This window comes from Apaloderma vittatum, unplaced genomic scaffold, assembly GCF_000703405.1.
Source record: "Apaloderma vittatum isolate BGI_N311 unplaced genomic scaffold, ASM70340v1 scaffold11035, whole genome shotgun sequence".
In the NCBI taxonomy this organism is placed as follows: domain Eukaryota; kingdom Metazoa; phylum Chordata; class Aves; order Trogoniformes; family Trogonidae; genus Apaloderma; species Apaloderma vittatum.
This window is the reverse complement of record NW_009715514.1, coordinates 61681-80573: the sequence shown is the minus strand read 5'-3', so window position 1 is coordinate 80573 and position 18893 is coordinate 61681. Positions and strand designations below refer to the sequence as shown.

Genomic DNA, 18893 nt, shown 5'->3' with positions numbered 1-18893 from the left:
AACATGAGTGTGCTGGGATGATGCTTTCACTGTTAGCAGGCGAGAGAGATTTAGGATACCCGTTAAAGAACATCGGTTAAAAAGTTGCCATGTGAAACCAAGAAAGGTCAGCAGCATGTTGTTAGTAACTCTACTGTTAAGAAAACTTATCTATAGCCAGAGCTTTTCCAATTCAGGGACCTGAACGTAGGCATTTTGTCTCCAGATTTTCAAACCCAGACCAGCATTTCCACATAACACCAGTAGAAATACGATCTACGATTCCCTGCTTTTGATATACGGAGTTAGAGAACCATGGCACAAACTTGTCATTTGCAACACGCGTCTGGTGAGCAATAATGAGTAGCACACTGCACTCAAGACTAAGATCTTTCCATTTCTCTTAATCTTTCCATTTGACAGAAGACTTTATCATGCCTTCTCCAATTCACAGCACTGATTTTGCTTGATTCACTTACTGCATGTACAGTGGGAGACATAGTGTCAACTTCATCCTCATCTGAAAGGTCAGCTATATTGACAGAGTTAAGGTCAGCAATGTCATCGATATCTTCTTCTCCTGTCAATGTTGTGAGGGTGTTGCCTAAAGCATTTAACCTTTTCCCAATGTTTGGATCCATGTGGACATCAATACCGCACATCTTCCATAATACATTCAGTGTCCAGGTACCAGCACTACTACTTTCTGTATTAAAAAAAAGACAAAAAGTAAGAACTTTAACTGGTTTGACCTCTTAAAAAATGTCCCATACTGAGTTATGTAATAGTTGGGAAGATAACATATGATAGTTACTAAGAACTGACTCTTCTGCCCACTCTGATGAAAACAGATTCCACAACTGAAATGCTGGAATTACAGACTCTGCTGATGATCAGGAGAGAGCATCTCCAACTTCAGCCGAGCGTACTACTCCAGAACAGGATATCTAACAACAAGAAACCTAAGGGATGTCTACCTGCACATAAAAATATTGACCTATTTACAGTTTCAAGTCTTGAATAACGATGCTGTAAAGGTGTAGTAACGCATATGCAATGTGCCTGCTGAATACCCTGTCTTCCCAGGGTTTTTCTCATAAGTGCCGCCTTTCATGCTTTAAAACGAAATCTACATGGACTCATCCTTTTTTTCACTATTAACAATTCTATGTCAGATCAATTTTTACTACTTGCAGTGCGTCCTTCATTTTTACACCTCCTCAGCACAAAAAGTGAGAGACCATGAGCAAAGCTACAAGGGCAGGAGACACAGCAGATGCAGTATTTGGACAAAGAGGCAAGAAAGAAACAACCAGCAAGTATGATGACTGAGATAGAAACGAGCAGGTATTTTTGAGGCCTCTGGCAAATGTCCAAACAACTCAGTAGGAGATACTGGGAAGAAGGAGTTTGGGAATAACTGAAGCCGTCTCTGGAAGAAATGAGGTAGGAAGGGAAGCTTAGGGTGCAACGTGTCAGCATTACAAGGACTGCAATATTGAGCAGTCTCTAGGACAGCAAGCCATAGGATAACATGCATGTTATAAAAGAATATTCTCCACGTAACAAACATGTGTATACCGTGTGTTTTCATCTAGGCAAAAAATAAAATCTAACACTAGTGTCACTGATGTGACACAAGCCAAATAGCTTGAAAAGATGGAGCAGAAATACATTGAGGAGTTTTACCAGGAAGACAAGACACTAAACAACAAACGGAAGCTCCACCTCAAACTCCAAACCACCATTAAAACGATAATAATTTAAATTTCATATTTTATAAATGCTTTACTTAGACAGGACTTGATTTATTGGAAAAAGTGTATTACCTGCTGCAGCCTGTCCTGTTGTCCTAGAGCATACTTCATATGTCCCATCTGGCACGACACCTGTATGAAGCACACCCAGTGAGCAGAAAGTGAAAATTGCTTTAGACCAGCCCTTCCCAATTTCACGTCAGCCCCCTGGCCTCCACAATTAAAGCATGAGTGCTGCTGGATAGGAGGTTTAGTTTTAAGTCTTGTGGAATTTTTTAATTAGTTAAGTGAATCTATTTTATAACATCCAAGTTTATATCAACTTGCAATTCCACACAAATTCTATAATCTTCACCATAGTGCAAGACAGACATATATAAATGCAAATCATCTGAGGGATGAGCACTGTTCTGCGGGTATTTGCATGCAGACAGCTGAGGAAATTGTTCTGGCACTCATGTTCTTCCTTTTTTTCTTTCCACTTCTGTTAAGTCCTTCAACCCGAGTGCCTTCATTTTTGGTTCTGCTAGCAACTTAACAGTGCTTTTAGCAGTTGTGTATTGGTCACTGAATTTCCTCCCACACTTATTATTAGCTTTAGTATTGTAAGAACTTTGCAACTTAGTGCAAGACAGACATATATAAATGCAAATCATCTATATTAAACTATTAAAACTTTGTGGGATCTTATGAAATTATGTAAAAGTAACACATCCAACTCTTGCGATATTTCATAGCCAAAACTGAAATGGTTAAACCGGGTAATACAGCAACAAAATTATTAATAAAGGAAAAGAACAAAGGAATGCAATCTTTTAGATTCATCTTATTTTGCTTTCAGAAGGTCAAAGTCTTTCCTTGATCCTTCTGGAGAAACTTCAGTAGTTTTAAAACTCATACGAAAAGATAAAAGTGTATTTTTATCAGAAGTACTGTTATCTAGTATTTCAGATACTGTCTGGACTTACTGTCCAGCCAACAGGTATGCACTTACATGCATTCATGACTAGATCTCCTCTTATTTCTGGTTTCCAGTCATCCCAGCTTGTCTCAAAGCCATCAGCAAAGCGGATACAGAAGTTTTTAAAATGACCTTTGCTAACTAGAGACTCTGAGGAGCAGGCGGTGATTAATGTGCTTTCAATAGTCAGGACTAAAGCAGAGCCAGTGTCAAGATCTGCAGTGTGATTAGACTGGAAAATAAAATAACAGAGAGAATTTACGGGTCATTGCAACGTCAACACGATATTGTAGAGGCATTACATGCTGTTTATCTTTCCATGTTAGAAATTCAACCCTCTTCTCATTTCTCCTCCTATTTTTCCTTCTCTGCAGCAAGTTTGAAAAACATCACATCTGCCTGCACAACATCTTGCACTGTTGTTCCCTAAATACGACACCCGCTTTGTAAATACATTAGAGCACTGGGAGTCAAGCTCACCTGGAAAAGGAAGGAAAGAGCATGTTTCATCAAGGACTACAGGAACAAGGGCTATGAACCGTATGAACACAAGGCCAATATCGATTTTTTTGCTCTGAGAAGAGTTGCACATGAATGGATTGAACAAGTAGTACCTTTAATTTTTACACGATCTTTTGTGCTTATTTCATTATCTCCAATTACACAGAATATTAAATATACAGACTGACTGATGATTTTCCATCCCTTTGTATCTGAAGGCCTATTATTTTGTTTACTGGCAACAAAGTCCACATTTTCCCATTTATAAAGCTAGACTTCTTTTGATCCAGCTTAAGTATGTACTACCATGTACTGTACTACAATGACAGCCTCTCTGGTCAGTGGCAGCATTTTAACTATCTTTAACAAAGTCTGAGTTCCTAAATGAAAGTAGCTGTTTGAAAATCCATTTATTTATGTATCTCAAATAGTTATTAATATTCCCATTCCCTGTTTTAATTAAACAAATGAGTCAGAAGATCAACTTAAAGCCAAGAGTTCTCAGAGGTTTTCTCTCTATAATCACAGGAAAACTAAAGGATTAATTGCTATTTGTGATGGAAGCTGCCAAGAAAATAGGTTCCATCAGAAACATTTTCAAGGGCTTTCCAAAGTGCTGAATTCACATGTGGTGTCAACAAGCACCCATTAGGTTTCCCCAAAACATGCACACCAATTAAAACACACACAACCTTATTGTTCTCTAAATGAGAACATCATTTCTATTACCAGCAATGTCCCTAGCATCCTAAAACTTGTGTGTTGGTGCACTGAAAAATTAGATTTATGGACCTAAAAGCCATCTACCATTTGAAATGGATCTTTCAACAGACTCCAAACAGTCACATTGCTTCAGACATTTTGATTACCTGAGGTGTGTTTGTTATGGGCAGGCAAATTCCTAAGTCATTCACTGTCAGCTGAAGAAAGAGGGTCCCAAAAGCCTGTGCAGAGGTTTGCTGGATTCCAGGCAGCATGTCTACTACTTCTTTTGTGGCCATATGAATATCTTTATGTAAAGCCATTCTCTGTTCATTCCAGTTGTCATATGCAGCCTTGTAGTTCAGCCAAAACAGCACAGCTTAATAAACAAATAAGAAATGCTTAATTGAAATAAACACACACACAGAAAATGCACATTCATTAATTAAACTAGGGGGTTTTTTTGTTTTCACAGTTTCTCCATTACTTTAGGACAATTGTACACACACATATTCAGGATGTAGTCAAGAGGCTCATGCTGCAAAAGACAAGACTCACAGAGCTGGTGACTTAGCATTGAACTTAACACATTAAAATACAGAAAGCGACGGTGTTTCTCAGCATTAACCATTTGTTACATTTAAAAGTAACTTATTCCAAACCATTTGAAAACTAGTACCTCAGCAAATGGAATTTTTGACATTAGGAATAAGTAACCTGTTGGTGTGCACTAGATCTCTTACATATCTCAGCTACTTAACATTTTGATTTAACATGAAACACACTTAATCATAAATACTCAAGCATCTCTGAAAAAAAATAAATAAAATACAGCTTCCTCAGTGGGAAGACATATTTGTAGCATTTGTCTCTTCAATACCTCTATCAAAGGCCACAGGCTGAGCAAAAACAATCGGTCTGTTCAAAGTAATGAGCACAGCTTCTCTGTCTGATGAGCCACTGATTTCTTCTCGGAGAGCATTTCTTAATCCGATTCTTGTCTTGAAATAGGCAACTTGATGAAAATCTGAGCCAGCTTCTTCATAAACCTTAAGAAGTTCAAAAAAAAGGTAATGGAAAGGGGTTTGCAGCAGGGAGGAGTTCAGGGAAGGGAAAAAATAAACAAACAATTGCTTTTGACAAAAGGTGAAATGACAAGAGGAAATCAAGTTGACACCTTTTGCCCCTTTTCCTCTTGTAGCTCTTTGAGGATATTCACTTTTCTTATATTTTCCTTATTTATCCTAAAATATTAACTAAATTATAAATAATATCCAGATCCTCTATTGTGACAGTATGTTTATAGGTTCTAAGACTTATATTTATTTGTTTCTAGGCATCACAAAATATTTTCATACCATACAATTAGTCATCGCAAGTAACAGCAGGTTTAAGAATCCAAGGAGATGGCTGCCAAACTAATACAGGCCAACTAGGTCAAAATGTAGGTCTAGTCAAGTCTGGATCTTGTCTGATCTAATTATTTCATTCATATAATCTAAAAATAATAACCGTATCAAAGAAAATCTTAAAATTTGTCTCAGTAGCCAGGCCATTGCTGTTGCAAAGGTCTAGTAAGTTAAGATATTAATAACATGTAAAAAAAACCAAAATAAGAGACCATACTTGACTCCTTCCATCTTTTACTCATGTACAATGGCCTTGAGAATGACAATCTGGTATTTTTTCTTGTCATTATCAGTCCCTTTTTGACTCACGAGAAAAGTGATTTTGAACAAGTATTTAACTAAATGTGAGAGCGTTGTCAGAAAGTAAATTTCCTCAGTTAGGTGCTTCAGAATGCTTCAGGGTTTATTAGAAAAAAAGCTAAAAAGAACAACCATAATAGAGAAAATCTAACAGAAAACTAACATCTTCCCCAGCCCCCCTACACTTTACACATGCTGCACAGCCACAGTAGAACAAAAAAAATCCACCAGTCTAAGAGAGCCTCTTGGCTTGGGTTATTTAGTTTTTTTAATCACACTCTATCAAGAACAGTACATGCAAACACGTCGAGCACTAACCTGATGTTTAACAATCTGTCCTAGCGCCAGATTTAAATCCACCTGGCATTTCCCAAACAGTTTGAGGTAGCTGCTACTTCCAGGCATTGCTTTGGTTTGCAGTCTGTTTGAGAGTTCAAGTTCTATCAATCCAGTTTCAAATCTCACAGCTCGCATTGAGGGAGTTGTAGCTGTCACTTGAATTCCCTAATGAGTATGCAGAGTTATTAGGATCTGATTCAGAGACACACAGCAAAAAAAGCCACAAAACCCCCACTTTTCACTGTGTAGCACAGAGGACGTAACTGGTTTTCATAATGTAATGCTGCTGCTCAGCTATTTTAAAAGATTACAGGAATCAACTCAAGGTCATTTTCTTCATGCCAAATATTCCCGACTACAAAAGCTTTGAGGTAAAAACCTGGAAGCCATTCGTGGTACGTAGGATCAATGTTCTGTCATCCTAAGATTACCTTAAACTGTAGGCTCAACGAGTAAAGAAGAATTTTTGGTTTTTCTCCATCAGTTGTGCCGTCGTGTTCATTCCAAAGAGGTATTGGCTGCTCCCCTCCTGTACACATGAAGTATACACAGAGCATTAACAAACATTTGAATACTTGTAGAGACAAATATAGGTTGAATATGTAAGACATATGTGCAGATTCTGCTTGTTACATAGAGTTCACAGCTGTGTACTAAAAATTGAGGCAGAGAATCACATTCCTCCCTCCTGGGAAACTTTCCAGAGGAAAGTTCAAGGCTTGGAGGGAGTATCACTTAGTTTCCAAAAAGATACCCTTTGTCTCCTGTAACAACCTACCTCCTAATTATCTGCCGATAAAAATTAAACATTTGACAAAAAAAATATGCAAACTGCATAAAATGACAAACTGAAATTATATAAATATTTCCAATGGCACAACGAAAGAGTATTTTGTGGTTATTTTATTTCTGTGTTTACTTAATCATGCTGGCATACTTCATCCCAAATTACACACTCCCATCAGCCCTAACCTGCCAGAGTAATCCTGCTTTAAATTCTCCTTGAGATTTGATCTATATTCAAATCCAAATTTATAGGAGGGCTTGCTGCTGGAAAAGGCTGAGCCATTAATTCTCTCCATATATGCCAATACTTGGTATTACAGTTACTTGGTGGTAAGAATAGGCAGTTAAATAATGGAATTAAAACAAACCAGTAGATTTTTAGCACTCATTTTGTATCTGCATGTTTTTCTTCTACAAATAGTCTTAATAATCTCCTCCTCTTTGTTGTTCATCTCCTCATCCATCACGTAACATCCACAATAAATTATTCTGCTGTATTTTTTTTAACAAATAGTAATTAGTTATCGTCGAACGACACTTCCAGACCTTAGACTTCTGCACAAAGCAGTCACTTATCAGAAAAAATGATATCATTTTATACTTCGTTTTCCAGTGTATAGGGCGATAGTAGGCTTGCCAAGACAATATTGCGTGGCACAAGTCAAGAGCTTTTCGGTTTCCTTTCAGTTCTTGAACCATGACAAAGTCTCTAACAGTAAGAATTAGAAAGCAAGCAGATTGATTTTTCTGTGTTGCACAAACTGTGGTTCAGTCAGAGATAGAGATGGTTATGTAAGAAAATAAATGTTTTGTAACTTCCGCTGTCTACTCGAAGAGAAGAATGCACAATTCAGTATGGAACTGCCGTTGCACACTGCAAAGGAGACAGCACTAGGTCATGTGGCAACTGTATTCTAATTAAGTTTTTGATGACAATGCTGAAATGTTATAGAGAACAGAAGGCAGCTAAATGACAGAAACAGTCATTTCTGCAGTACACAACATGACAGACACACCAAAATAATCAACAGCATTTTTGATACAGTTCTGGAACACATCATACACAAAGAATCCAAGAGCTAGGAATCCAGAGGCCCTAAAATCGATAGTGACATTATCTTCCCCAGACACAGCTGCTCTCCTTGAAAAGAACACACTGTTGGTATTTCACAAACTGGAATATCTTAGTCTGCATTTTACAGGTGAACAAAACAAATGCAGAAAGTCACCCGGCCAAGGTCCTCTCAGAGGCTAGTGTCCACAACGACAACCCATCCTGCCTCCCAAGTAAGTACCTCGTTGCTAATAAAGCTACAGAAATTTCCAGAGCCTCTGTCATTACTTGAGACTCCAGCTCTGCTGCTTGCTGTGCTAAATGCAAAATGAAGGTTGCCTGCGAAATAAATAGCCCAACTCAAGAACTACATAATGCTGCCATCAAAAAAGGTTACAGGTTCTCACTTTAAGTTGCCTTTAAGTGTTCTGCTTACCTGAAACCTTCTGTATGACTTCATTTACCTCCTTCATGAACACTTTTTGCACAAATACTAAGTGATTTAACAGATCAGTTGTCAGATTATGCTCAAAAGAACCAACCTGCAGAAACACAAAAATTTGTACCAGAACTTGAAACAGTTACCATCCCTATGTTTTCAAAACAATGCATTTTTAGTTTTCAGGTCAATCTTTTAAGTCCAATTATATTTTTGTTGGCATAAAATCAAACATGAAATAGTTTTGTCTTGTAATTTTTCTGCTGTGGGTGCCTATCGGAGAGCTGAAGGACACGCACTGCTAAATAAAAAAGTTTATTCTCTTCAGTTTAAGCAGCATCTCTTTTTTCTCTGTGCAAAGTAACTATAAACGATACACAGACAGAACTTGTGAATAGATCACTGTGTCAAAAATCAAGTTTTATATCACTTACTAAGGTTATATATAGCTTCTCCTACCTACAGAGCTGTCTAACCATGAGAAAGTAAAACAGTTATAAATCAATAAAATTGTTTTCAAGTTTTTCAGTATTTCTTTGCGCAACATACTCAACATCAACTGATGCCTTATCAAAGTTTTCAGTTTAAAATTACACTTTATTTGAATCATCAGCATAATATACTTTTGTCTACTTTACTGATGCAAATATTGTCGTTCCAAAAAAAAAAATTTCTAAGATCTTCCTCAGTTATTTGCACCAAGTAACATAATCAAAATGCTCTGATATAGTTGTCTTGACTGCTTAATACATTTTCTGCTCATCAGACTAAGGACTAAGAAAGTTCTATTTCTTGTCAGGCAATTACAAGTGCTCTTTTTGGCTCAACCTGTAAACCCGAGACTTCTGGAGGAGCAAGATTATTAAAATACTGTGAAGATACACACAAAGAAACATAACAGAATTGAAATAACTCAACAAGCCATCCAAGATGACAACTGTCTTCAACACCTACCTCAGCCACACAACGCAAGTAGTTCCCCTGCAGGTAATAGCCTTGCTTAGCAGGTAGCTCATCTATGCTCCAAATTTGGTCAGAGTAAGTATCATGTTCTTCCATGATATATTTGCCTGACATGGTGACAGGAGGAAGGTTGAGACTCGCGGAAGGAGGAATGGTTGACATGTCGGTGGCAGAGACTTTTGATGTGAAGCGCAATCTGTGATTTGGAAGCTCAAAATTAAATCTAGTTTGGGCACCTGTAAGAGGACGACAGGGGAAGAAAATGCATGAACTAGCAAAATCATCTTTTTTTTTTTTTTTATCCTTAACTTGAAGGACGCTTTTTGAAATTTAAAAAAAAAAAAGTTATCAAATGAGACAGACCTCTGAAGCTATTTTTTTTTTTTTTATCCTTAACTTGAAGGACGTTTTTGGAATTTAAAAAAAGAGTTATCAAATGGCACAGACTTCTGAAGCTACAAATAAATATCCACCAACATGATTCTGGATTTTCTTAGTTTGTGAAGAAAATTAAGGATTTGCTGTCATTAGATGAAGAAGGGAGTCATACAAACCACCTCTCTACACTGAGGCCCTGTAAGAGTATTTTCAAGTAGCCTTATGAATCATAAATTAATCAATCAAGGCTTACAAAGTGATTTTAGCAGTCAGAGGAAATCTTCCTGGGAGAAAGCTACATATGAATGTATACCTGTCTTTATCTGCTACGTGTTCGCCCTCAGTCGATTGTGTGGAACAACAACAGTGTGAATTCTGTATGTGCCCCCATTCGACTGACGTCACCCTCAAAAACTAAGCTGGTAACAACAGACTGAAAGCTTTAATTCTAATTTAGTAGAAATACTAAGTCCTCCTAGATGCTTCTAGCCAGGCCAAACTTAAAGTCATCATGTTTTTCAAGCTTCCAAGGACTGTTACCTGTCATTCCATGGCTCCTCATTCTTCCCATCTTATATTCCGCCTTCAGAGAGGGCAGGAGAGCTGCCCCAATGGCTATACCGTCTATCATGGCACTGAATTTAAGAACTATCGGCTTCTTCTCTAAGCCTTCTGGCAGCTGTGGAAATTCATTTGTTTCGACCGGCGTTTGGTTAATACTCGTTGGAGTCTTTTCAGAGGGCAAAGGAGTCGCAACATCTTCTTTGGTAGGCTGGGGCCTATTCATTGAGACAAAGGTCAGGCAGGGCATTTTGTTACTCTAACTCGACCCACAGTTGGCTCAACTCTCGCGCGCACGTTGGGAAGCGCGAGCGGCACTTACGCGGTCGACGGTTGCCTGATGAGATCCGAGATCTGCTTGGAGAGCTGGTGAGAGCTGCGCACCATCATGCTGTGCAGCGTGGCGGGGTGCTGAGGGATGTTGATGCTGATGGCTCCGACCTTGACCACGGCAGCGTTGTTCGTTTTCAACCCTCTCTGGGCACTATAGAGGGCCTGGGATTTGGCAATACTGCATTTCACGACAGTTCTAACCGGAAAAGGAAAGGGAGTTTATTCCCATGTCCTTCACATCAGTTAGAGTTTTATGTTAAAACAGGTTTTCAAGCATTAGCTGAGTTTTCAAGTATTCATATAAGTGATTGTGTTTATCAACTACACACGTATTCCTTTTTCTTTCACTGTACACACACAGATGCACTACATGCCACAAACAACTAGACTACATTAAAGAGAACTACAAGTCATGCACGGCAAAAATACCTGTTAAATTGCTATTCCTGCATACTATAAGATCATTTGCATTTACACACACTAGGCTGCACGTACACAGACAAATTTTCACGCACAGAAACAACTACGAGCCTTCCACTTCAACTCTTTTTCAGAAATAATCTTGAACCATCCTTTTCATAAGAAAACTTAGTAAAGTCTGATTTTAGCATCCAAAAAGATCAGTAGAGGAAATACTCACTCAGCAATAAACACAGAGCAAGGGATCAATGGGTTTGTGAATTAGTACTGACATTTAATCGCCACATACTATTCCAAAATACGAAGTCTCAATTTTATTTTAATGTTAAGGTGGATCTGGTTCCCAATGGTAAGCCAAGATAAAAATAAAACTGCATCAAGCTGACAATTTTTGATGTCAAAATGCAATTTTGGCATATCAGAATTCACTAAGCTCCTATTAAAAAAGATAAACATTAATTTTTCTCATATATAAGGTCAATGACTGGAGAGTCACTCGATGGAATTATGCTCTGTAGCCTGGATAAAATATTAGAGCCTCAAAAGCGAAAGACGTATACTTGTGAAGACGCGATATGTGAGCTAAAATGTCTGAAATAACTATAAAATTGCAACGTTCAATGAAAGTTCTGAAATACTAAATTTTAAAGAGCACAGCTGAAATGTTTTTTGTAGCAGGATTTAAATTGTTCTATAGAGCTTGGATTCACGGTGAAAGCTATAATATTTTATGAATTTTACTCCCTAAATTATGTTTCTTCTGGCAAGCTCTAACACAGGGCTGCTTATTCTTATGTTAAAATATCAGCTAGCCCAAAGCATCTCAGGTACAGAAACAAAAAGAAGACAGCCGTCATGCTTCTGCTTATAATGAAGAAATACACAACACTACTGCAACCACAGCCCTATTCAACAGCAGAACCATTTACTGAAGTTCTACAAATATTTTCAGATTTTGACCCTACCTAAGAGCTACAAATCACCTTAAACAGTTACGGATGAATATTTTAGACTAGACTGTCAAGCACATATTACTTTAATATACTTGAAGAATTTACAGAAATATATAGTATGAATTAAATCTTAACTCACAAGTACATTCAGAAAAAACACTACACAAACAAGCATTACTTAAGGGAAGACAATTTAATCCACCTCTTTAAAAGAAAAAAACAATCCACTGTTATTTCCCTGATGAAGTCTGCTTATTTTGTACTCGGTTCCTGCTACCATTCTGACTGAACTATTGTGAAGCCAATCAAGAACACAATTTTTCCCCATGTATAACACTAATCAATATTACATTAGCTAGTCAAGCACCACAAGAACAACTTTGAACTTAAGGCAAGTTGCAAGATCTCTTCCTGACCTGTACCAGACGGTCCAGTCTTAACATCTCTTTGTGTAAAAGTTAATACTAAATGTAGTTGGAGTTCATGCATGTAGCAAATTTACAATCGGTTCCAAACACTGACACCTTTTTAAGAACTTAATTTAAAAAAAAATTACACCAACATAGCTCTCACAGGCTAATTAGAATTTAAGCAGGATGAACTGTGCTTCTCAACTAAGGTATTTCCCTGTCGTACACAATCCATTAATTTCACAGTTACTGCTTGGGTCTGTGCAAATCTCACTTCCCTACCACAGAGCAATGCAGAACAACTGTGTGGCTATACATTTATTCAGAATAAAGCACTGCACAATGTATAGCTGCAGTTTGGTTACCCACAGTGATAAGTCTCTAAGAGATCTGGTTGTAGTAAAATCGTAAATCAGTATTTAGGCTACATTCCAGCAGTTTTTCGATTCCATAAACAATCACTCTTCGGACAGAGCTGAGAAAAAAAGTCCTTGTCCGACTACAGAACTGGCTACAGGGTCCCCACCCAGCCTACTGGATTTTTGGGAATGGTAGAAATAGGTAGGAAAACACATCAGCAGGTACTATCCCTCCGAGCACAGCAGTTCCTCACCAAGATCAAAGTAAATCTATCCTGTCTGTTCTTTTATCTTTATAAGCATTACTTTACCTCATTAAAAAGCACAGGAGTAGATCTAAAGAATTTACCAGCCAGTGAAACCGTTCTAACATCGCAGGAGTGACTATATCCACAAGGGCTTTTTTTTAACAGATACAGGCTACATTAAAAGCTCATGTAACTAATATTAGACACTAAACTAGTATGTACTCAGGCAACATAAGCCTACATCATCACAAACAGTAGGAATGCAGCCATTAGCTACACAACACAGAGTTAATCGCAAGACTATTAAACATAATAATATGACATACAGAAACTCTTGTTTGGCTGTGCTTGTAGGAGATGTAGGAAAATCCTCCAGTCTACAGATGAAGGTTGAAGAGAAAGCAAGGAAAACAAAAACAAAGCAAATAAAGAATAAACATTCATGCAAAATTAGTCAGTTAATTACTTGTAACCCACAATAGGAAATTTACTTTCAAATTTACCAAGTCAGAGATTTTTGTTTTCTTAGGGTTTGTTTTTTTGCTGTTATTATTATTAAGATTTGTCATTACTTCCACCCTTTCTTTCTGTACCCTTCTGATACTGCAGCTCAATAAGATCATGACACAAAACAGACATCAAGAAACCTAGTCACCTTCAAAACTCCTACATTTTCAGATTAGAGCTTTTACTTATCCCTCTGAAGCATGCTTACCAAAAGTAGTTTAGCTGGGCACATGTGCAATACTCTCTATGTTTAAGAACTACATAGAGTCTTCCAAACTAAACAGGAATTAAGAAGAGAGACTCAAGTCACGTTATTAGTCTCCTACGCACAAGTTTAATGTTCTGAACCCCAACGCCATACTGCGGGTTATCCACCTACCACTCAAACTCTGTGAGGGTGATCTATGGTACAAAGTTTAGTTGTTGTTTTGCAACTCAAGCAGAAGTTTGGCTAAAACCAAAGAAGAATAAGGCATGTTCTTTTTGAGTTTGTGAACATGGAAAAAATAAAAAACCCAAAACAATGTGGATGCTGAGTGAGGCATTCAATACGTTCATGCACAAAAAGTGATTCTGACTCCATCCCGCCCTTGCCAAGTTGTGTCAGTTATATAAAGGGTGAATAACAGATATTAGAACTGTAAAAATAACAGCAAGAATCATGCGTCATGGCAGTTTACAAAGATATGTATTAAAGAAACTGTACAGATCTCAAACGGGAATAATCATCAGGAGGTTAAATACTTCCTTATAATCTTGTATGGTTTAGCTGAACCCATAAGTCTCAAAACCAATTATCGGCATAAGAGAAAGAACACACATGACGTGATAAAGCTTGTACGCGTACACCACATGGAATAAAATCAGTGCAGAGAGCTCTGATTACATGGAATTTCATTTCTTTTTACAAGAGGACCTGTCACCTATGATTTTTCAGTCAGGTCGTGTACTCAATTTACATTGTCATCCTATAATAGGTTCTGAACTTAGTTATATCTTTTACTCGAAATAGAAAGGAACGGGAGCATTCATATTCATTACCTAAGACTTGTGAGACTGAGCGCCCTAGACTGAATAATAAGTTCACCAGATTTCTTCTCAGCTTACTCAGACGTGCCTTTCATAGGACAGACGCCTGTCAACAGGCACGTTGCAGTTAGCTTCACAAGCCAACCTGAAGCCAAATTCTGCGGCAGCTGCACAGTTGTCGCTAAACTCCATGACTTCACAGATTCTACCTACAGACATATCATCCGTGCTTTCTCTATATTACACTACATACCTTTATGGTCACACAACTGATACCACTTCCACGCACTTGAATTATTTTAAACTGGCAGGCTTCATACTTACTGGATGTTTGGGGTAATTCCCTCCAGCAGGACAATATTGACACCTCCTATGTGAGCAGTGGCACAGGTCTCAGTCATCTTCTGATGTAGTACATCTTTAAGAAAAAAAGATACTTTATTCACTAAATACTTCCAGACAGGCCTACTGCTTTCAAAAATATAGTAGCACGAAAATAATTGAACAAAAGATACGATTTTATTAGTCACATTAAGTATCAAATTTAAAATGTGACAAGACGAAAGCTTTTGAAAATTCTAAATCTGATTTTCAAATATTCTAAAATAGTTTCCTTCAAGGAGTTTCCTGAAAATGTTGCCTCCTTTCAAAATCCTTCAGCGTCCTAGTAACAGTTTTTTAAAAGAACATGTTGAATGTTACTATACTACCCACAGAGAGACATAACGCACACTTATTTACCACTCAAGCATATTACACACGCACATACACATAGAGATCCTAGCAGGTAAGCACACACACACAAATACATATAAGCTGCCCCTGAATTTAATTACTGAGTACACATTAGCTTATCCCACCTTTCATTTTCTCCTTGAGGGTGAAACTGCCATGGATTCTCTTCAGTTCGGATTCCATGGTCAGACCCCCAATGTCCGCCTCCAGGTGCGTTCGGTTCACCATCCCAATCCCGAAGACGATGAGAGTCACGTGCTGCGGCTCAGCTGTCACCAGGCTCCGCTTCCTCTGCGCGTCTCTGCCGTTATCCTGTTCGTTCTCAAACACCACTCGACAAGCAGGCTCCGTTGGGCTTCGGACACCTGCAGAAAGACCAAGGAGTTTAGTCATGGGGTATGCCAAGAATTTCCTGTGTAATACCTGGTTTGTATTTCTATGTGAAACCAAGGATCATGTGTCTTGTGCATCGAGTGAACTCTTTAGGCAAATTACATTAGATCTGAACGTTAAATGACATCAACATCAAATAACATTAGATCTGAACCAAATCCAAAACAGAATGGGGACCATGAGTAACACGATTTCATTATTATTCATACGTATATTCTTATGTACTTTACATAGATATTTATCTGTGTTTGTCGGCTTTTTAGTTACACAAAAATATAGTCTGACAGTTTCTAATGGTCCTGTTTTCTTTTTTGATCCCTTTCACAGCCAAAGGTTCTTATAATTTAGCTTTGGAAGAGCAAGTTTTCCTTTTCAACAATCACAGCATAAAAACCATGTAATAAAATTTGCATTTTGTGCAGCTATCATAGCTGTGGATATGATGTTCCATGTGTGAAAGATACTGCCCTTTGTTGAACAGAAGCTCTCTTTTGACACTTGTTTTATCATTATTTAGCTAGAAGTTCAATTAAAAAATAAGCTGAAGTAGTGACTACACCATCTCTTGCATATTTACAGCAACCTCACTTCATCAACAAAGAGTATGATTCTAAATCAGCTCTCCTGTGTTGTGCTAAAGCACACTGGGAATGGAGTAATGATCACTCAGAGCTCAAGGACTGAAATAATCAAAGCATACTAAAAAGCAAGGAAAACTATTTTCTTCCATACACTATCCTGGTGAACTAATCACAACCTTCTCCCTCATCCTCATCACTTGCCCCTCTGATCCAAGCTGGACACAGGGGCAACTTTCAACAACTGCCTTATGATCGAGGTTCAGAAGAAGAGACTTACACGCAAGCATGCACTCTCGATTGCTTGGATTCATCGACTTATTTACCTGTTGGTCCGAAAGTTTCAGAAGACTTCTCTAAAATTCCCGTTGGATCAGAAATGAGGGAATAGAAGTTCAACAGTTTGTACATATTTTGCCAGCACTCAGCAGAAGGTTCGCTCTGTTCTGACACAGTAATAGAGTCAGAGTCATCCATATGAATTGTCATGTGGTCAACTACATCTTTCGAACCCTTCCTGGACACTTTAGAAGTTCTCCTCTCTGATCTCCCTAAGGAATTCTTGTTTCGAGACTCCTTTTTATTGTTCTCATTGTTTGTTCGTTTGCTCTTGGTGTTGTTCACTCTGTTCCCTCCGTTAAGGCTTCCTCGAGAGCTTCGGCTGAAATCAGATGAGCGGAAATCTCTGTGCTTGCGCGTTTTAAAAGTAGGTGTTGGCGAGGCTGATCCAGCTGTGTACCTGCTCAGTTTGATGTCCGTCTGCGTGGCTTTGATATCATCAATCATTGTACTGAACTGATGAATGAGACGAACCAGAGCCATATCTACGTGCTGGCTTATGGACTGGCACGAAATCGTAAAATTACAGTGAAAAGTATTATAATAGCGTTTATTCAAGTCATGAAAAGAAAGGGCGTTGGTGGAGTTATGAGGTGTGCATATGGATTTCTCCATTACAACAGCACTAATACTGAAAGTTTCTAACATCAAAGCGGGTTTAAATTCAAGCGGAGGAAGATTGACAGCTCCTTGCCTAAGCAAAGAAAAGGTAAAAGTTACTTTGGTTCTTTACGGGAGTCAAATACTTGAATACCCAGTGGCACATCTAATTTACTGAATCCAGCCTTTTATTTCCCTTAGGATCCCACCTTCTCAGCGCAGTTTTAAAAATAAAAACCCCAACCCACTTTCATACTTTGTGCAACTAACATAGTAATCATGCAGTTTTATATAAATTTAGTTTGGCATGCAATCTTTCCATCATAATCCAAAGGTTTGCCCAAAATCAGCATTATGGCAGGGAGATGATTCAGCATTCATATTTAAAGTAACAAGCTCAGTTACAGTATTATTACAAAATATCATTAAAGAGGCTCTCAAATTTCTCTGACTATTATTCCTACTAGCTCTCCCTTCCCCAATCTCCAATTTTTGAAGTCACTGAGATACAAATAGTTAAAAGTTTCCAAATCATTCCATGGGAAAACTAAAACAAATTTACATTCTAACAGGAAGACAAAACAGGCATGAAAAAGAAAAATAAAGGGCTGCTCCCTATTCTATTTAAGAGCTTTGGAATTGTACGCCTTCACACCACAAAACCTAATTCCTGTTCATTAGCCAATATACCGATTTTCAAGTATCTCACACCATACCTTCGAGCTCGCTTGCTTTTTCTTTCCTTGGCTGTATCCGAATCAACAATATCTGCTCTAAGGCAGTCCAAAGTTCCTGAGAACGAAAGGTACTCTCCGAAGTACATTCTGTAGCAGAGCGGCATCGAATCCTGAGACTGAATTCCCGTGTAACTCAGAAGAGGTTTGAAAACAACCTATAAAACACAACTCACCGGTTTACTTATTGTCTAGATTACACTTATACTCTCCCTCCAAATATTGCAGATCTACAATATTTACAGTGTCAGCTACATAACATAGTGTTTTTAAGTTTTACAGACAATGTTATAAAACAGAAAAAAGGGGAAGCTTTATGGACTTTTTGAGTAATAAGATGGACTACACAGCAAGCTAGCATCAAACGTTTAGCTACGGGAGCAAGGTTTCTGCATGTTACCCTCAAAAAACACTCTGGAAAACTAGGTTAGTCTCATAAAGGCTCCAGTATGTTTCTTCGAGTTACAAAGTAATGCTCTATTAATCAACATTCATAAAGTTTGTTATAGGACATTTTAGAAGTTTGAGTCATTTATTTTTATGTAGGAAGGCATATGAAATGTGCATAAAACCGAGTGGTGTTTTCATCACGGTAAGATTTATTACTTTTAAGCAATAACTAGTTTTTCCCTCCAGACCTCCAAAATCCTTCAGCAAACCTACCTGTGCATCTGCTAGCTGGACAGCAGGAAACCCCTGGTTACCCTCTTCTACACCAGCAATGTCATCCTGACTGGTGCTGTGCTGCGAGTGCGTGCCATCCAGGGTGTTCTGGTCACTAGACAAAACCGTGTTGAAGTCTGAAGCAGAAGGTATGGTAGGAAGATTGGGTGCCACACCTGGAAAATAAATACCCTTGGAATACTAACACCACAGCAAAGTTTAGCACCACCATCTCTATTCATTCCAGCAAGATGAATTATATAGAAATTCATGCCACACACAAAGTCAGAGCAGTAGTCAGGTCTACAACTTCACAGAAGTGACATTCAGGATAAACAAACTGTCTGATGCTGCTGAAAGAGGTAACACAGTCCAACTCAGATTTGAAAAGCACAGAAATACATCCTTCATTTGGTCTCCTTCCCAGGACCTTTTGTCTGTACTGCATTCTACAAAATACTTA

At 38.1% G+C, this 18893-nt stretch overlaps 1 protein-coding gene across 1 annotated transcript in view; it reads right to left on the bottom strand.

Annotated features, from left to right (window-relative positions):
* KIAA1109 (KIAA1109 ortholog) overlaps window positions 1–18893 on the bottom strand; it is a 100401-nt gene that overhangs the window by 26860 nt on the left and 54648 nt on the right. Inside the window, exons 43-59 of the mRNA XM_009869187.1 lie at window positions 18431–18606; window positions 17750–17925; window positions 16421–17127; window positions 15249–15488; window positions 14713–14806; window positions 13179–13229; window positions 10452–10658; window positions 10109–10347; window positions 9182–9426; window positions 8225–8330; window positions 6380–6477; window positions 5928–6113; window positions 4781–4949; window positions 4068–4279; window positions 2731–2929; window positions 1809–1868; window positions 459–685 (exon numbers count right to left, since the gene is read on the bottom strand). Coding sequence (XP_009867489.1) covers window positions 459–685; window positions 1809–1868; window positions 2731–2929; window positions 4068–4279; window positions 4781–4949; window positions 5928–6113; window positions 6380–6477; window positions 8225–8330; window positions 9182–9426; window positions 10109–10347; window positions 10452–10658; window positions 13179–13229; window positions 14713–14806; window positions 15249–15488; window positions 16421–17127; window positions 17750–17925; window positions 18431–18606 — 3392 coding nt within the window. The remainder of the gene's footprint in view (window positions 1–458; window positions 686–1808; window positions 1869–2730; window positions 2930–4067; window positions 4280–4780; window positions 4950–5927; window positions 6114–6379; window positions 6478–8224; window positions 8331–9181; window positions 9427–10108; window positions 10348–10451; window positions 10659–13178; window positions 13230–14712; window positions 14807–15248; window positions 15489–16420; window positions 17128–17749; window positions 17926–18430; window positions 18607–18893) is intronic.